We start from the raw sequence: 2,770 nt of genomic DNA on the forward strand, positions 1-2,770 counted from the left end.
ATGAAACATAAGGCATTTGGGGGTCAGAGAAGCCTACCTAAAGAAACTAAGATCTCCTTAGTCTCAGGACCCCTTGCTTTTTATTAACACAATTTGTCCTAAGGCGAGGTGGAGATATACACTTCAAAGGGAAGGGTTTCCATATACACAAGCATTGTCAGAATGGAAGAATTTGCCTATGGCTGTTCAGGTGTTTGGCCAGTAGGAGTCAATAACATGTAGATTAAGATGCTCTGAGCTGTCTGGCAGCAAGCAATCATCCTTTTCAGGGTTGGGGAAATGCCTTTACCACTCCAGATGATTCAGGACAACATATGTGACTCAGCCCTTGTTGAGTCCCCAAGTTCCATCAACCTTTTGATGAAACTCTTGCAATTATGACATGCTGGAACTGGCTTCCGGCACTAAGGGCGGATTGAACCCACAACTTGGCATATGGGAGGATGCTCTAACCAACTGAGCTACCTGGACAGGCTGTACTATAGTTTTCCAAAATGTTACGATTGAGGAAAACAGAGGGGAAATGTAAGGAATGTCTGTATTATTTGTTACTACTGCACATGAACCTACAATTATCACCACGAAAGTTTCAGTCAAAAAAAGTAAAGGTCTTTCCCTGATCGTGAGTTTTGGTTTTTTGCCAAACCTACTTTGAAACTGCAATATAATTGGGTTCTACCTAAAGCTTGCTTCCCCGCAGAACTTGCTGCTGTGCTGGTAATAGCATATGTCTGCACTGTCCCACACAGCGGCCACTAACACATGCGCCGCACTATTGAGCGCTGGGAATGTGGCTAGGGCAACTGAAGAACTGAATGTAAACTGTATCATTGTGATTAAAATAACATTTCAATGGCCACCTGTGGCTTAGTAGCTTCCATAAGGGACAGCACAGACATGAAACTTGGCTTTATACCCCCCTATTCCTCTGCTGTAAGTACTAAATAGGAAGAAAATTCATTTCCATCACAACTAATTTATGGACTTTCTGAGGATCCACTTTCTGAGGATGCATCCTGACGAGTTATTGTGAGTATGAGAAAGGGCTACCAAGCTACCTGGTACCTCTACACTGGAGCATCTGCATACAGGTAACTAAATGGCCTTGCAAGTGACTAAGGCACCGATTTTTTAAAATATATTTTTATTGATTTCAGAGAGGAAGGGAGAGAGAGAGAGAGAGATAGAAACATCAATGATGAGAGAGAATCTATTGGCTGCACCCTGCACACAACCCCCACTGGGGACTAAGCATATGCCTTTGACCAGAATAGAACCTGGGACCGTTCAGTCTGCAGTCTGATGCTCTAGCGGCTACGCAAACTGGCTAGGGCTAGGGCACCGATTTTCAACTTTTTTCATTTCATGGACACAAACTAATTACTAAAATTCTGCCACACACCAAAAATATATGTATTTTTTGCCGATCTGACAAAAACAATAGCATAATTTTGATTCACCAACGGGTCAGCTCTTGTTGTTTAGGCCAAGCATGCCAAGATGTGGCCCACGGGCCGCACGCGGCACAACAAATACTCATTAACAATTACTCATTTACTTCGTCCCTTTGTGTTCAGTATGTCTCTATCGAAATAAACCAACGTTTCTATGAAAATTGAGGCGTTTGTTTTTTTTGCGGCCCTCATAAACCTAAACCTTGTTTATTTGGCCCGTGTTAGCCTTTGAGTTTGACATGCTTGTATTTAGGCTTTTTTAATTTGACAACCTAAGGGAAAAGAGGTCAGTGCCCCTGATAAATAGGTATTGTATGTTTTAAATGTCTCACACTGTGGCACACTGGTTGAAAATCGCTGGTCTAGAGAGGTGGTAACCCTGCGATGATTCACATGAATAGCTGCCCACTGTCATGTAAGAACCACCCAGGGATGAGCCAGAGCTTTGCTTTCACACACTTAGAGGACAAATCAACACACGCGTGAGTGCTTGTCATGTTCACACAGCTTATTCCACAATTCCAGTTCCAAAGACTTCTGTTTTCAAGCTATATTTTTAAAAATATGGGGGGGAGCCCTAGCCGGTTTTGCTCAGTGGGTAGAGCATTAACCTGCGGACTGAAGGGTCCCAGGTTCAATTCCAGTCAAGAACCGTGGCTGGGGTTGCGGGCTCCATCCCCAGTGGGGGGCGTGCAGGAGGCAGCCGATCAATGATTCTCTCTCATCATTGATGTTTCTAGCTCTCCCTCTCCCTTCTTCTCTGATTTCAATAAAAATATATTTTAGAAAATACAAGGGGGCAGGGGGCTAGAGGGCCAGGAAGGAGGGCAGTCTGTACAAATGTTCCATTTCTAACGCTTAGGGAAATCCCAGGAAAAACCCTTGGAGAACCAAGGATAGGGTTCAGTTGAAAGGTAGCCACACAACCAATCAAAATGATTCTCTACTGCCCAGCGGGCTGAGCCAGCAGACAGTGGCCTTAGACTTGGGCCAGCCCACCTGTCACCCTGCAGGCAGCCCTTGTTTACCTAACAAGCACCCGTGGGAGGGTCCCTGGGCCACGCCCAGAGGGAGCGAGGACTGCACCTGCCCCTGTGCCTGCGCCTGCGCCTGCGCACTGGGCAAGAGGCTCCTTGGCGCCCAGTCCAGCACGTGCGCTGATGCTCGGAGCCTCCCGGGCCCTGGTCGCAGCCATTGGGCTTCCACAGCCCGCTCCGCTCTCCACGCAAGTGCTTCACGAGCCTCCTGCCCGGCCATGTCGTCCTGCAGCCGCGTGGCGCTCGTGACCGGGGCCAACAAGGGCATCGGCTTTGCCA

At 47.1% G+C, this 2,770-nt stretch overlaps 1 protein-coding gene across 1 annotated transcript in view; it reads left to right on the forward strand.

Annotated features, from left to right (window-relative positions):
• Nucleotides 1–2,612: 2,612 nt before the first annotated feature.
• Nucleotides 2,613–2,770, forward strand: part of LOC102242410 (carbonyl reductase [NADPH] 1) — a 3,810-nt gene continuing 3,652 nt past the window's right edge. Inside the window, exon 1 of the mRNA XM_014535657.1 lies at nucleotides 2,613–2,766. Within this exon, the coding sequence (XP_014391143.1) occupies nucleotides 2,710–2,766 (57 nt within the window). The 5' untranslated portion in view covers nucleotides 2,613–2,709. The remainder of the gene's footprint in view (nucleotides 2,767–2,770) is intronic.

Source organism: Myotis brandtii, unplaced genomic scaffold (assembly GCF_000412655.1).
Source record: "Myotis brandtii unplaced genomic scaffold, ASM41265v1 scaffold147, whole genome shotgun sequence".
NCBI lineage: Eukaryota > Metazoa > Chordata > Mammalia > Chiroptera > Vespertilionidae > Myotis > Myotis brandtii.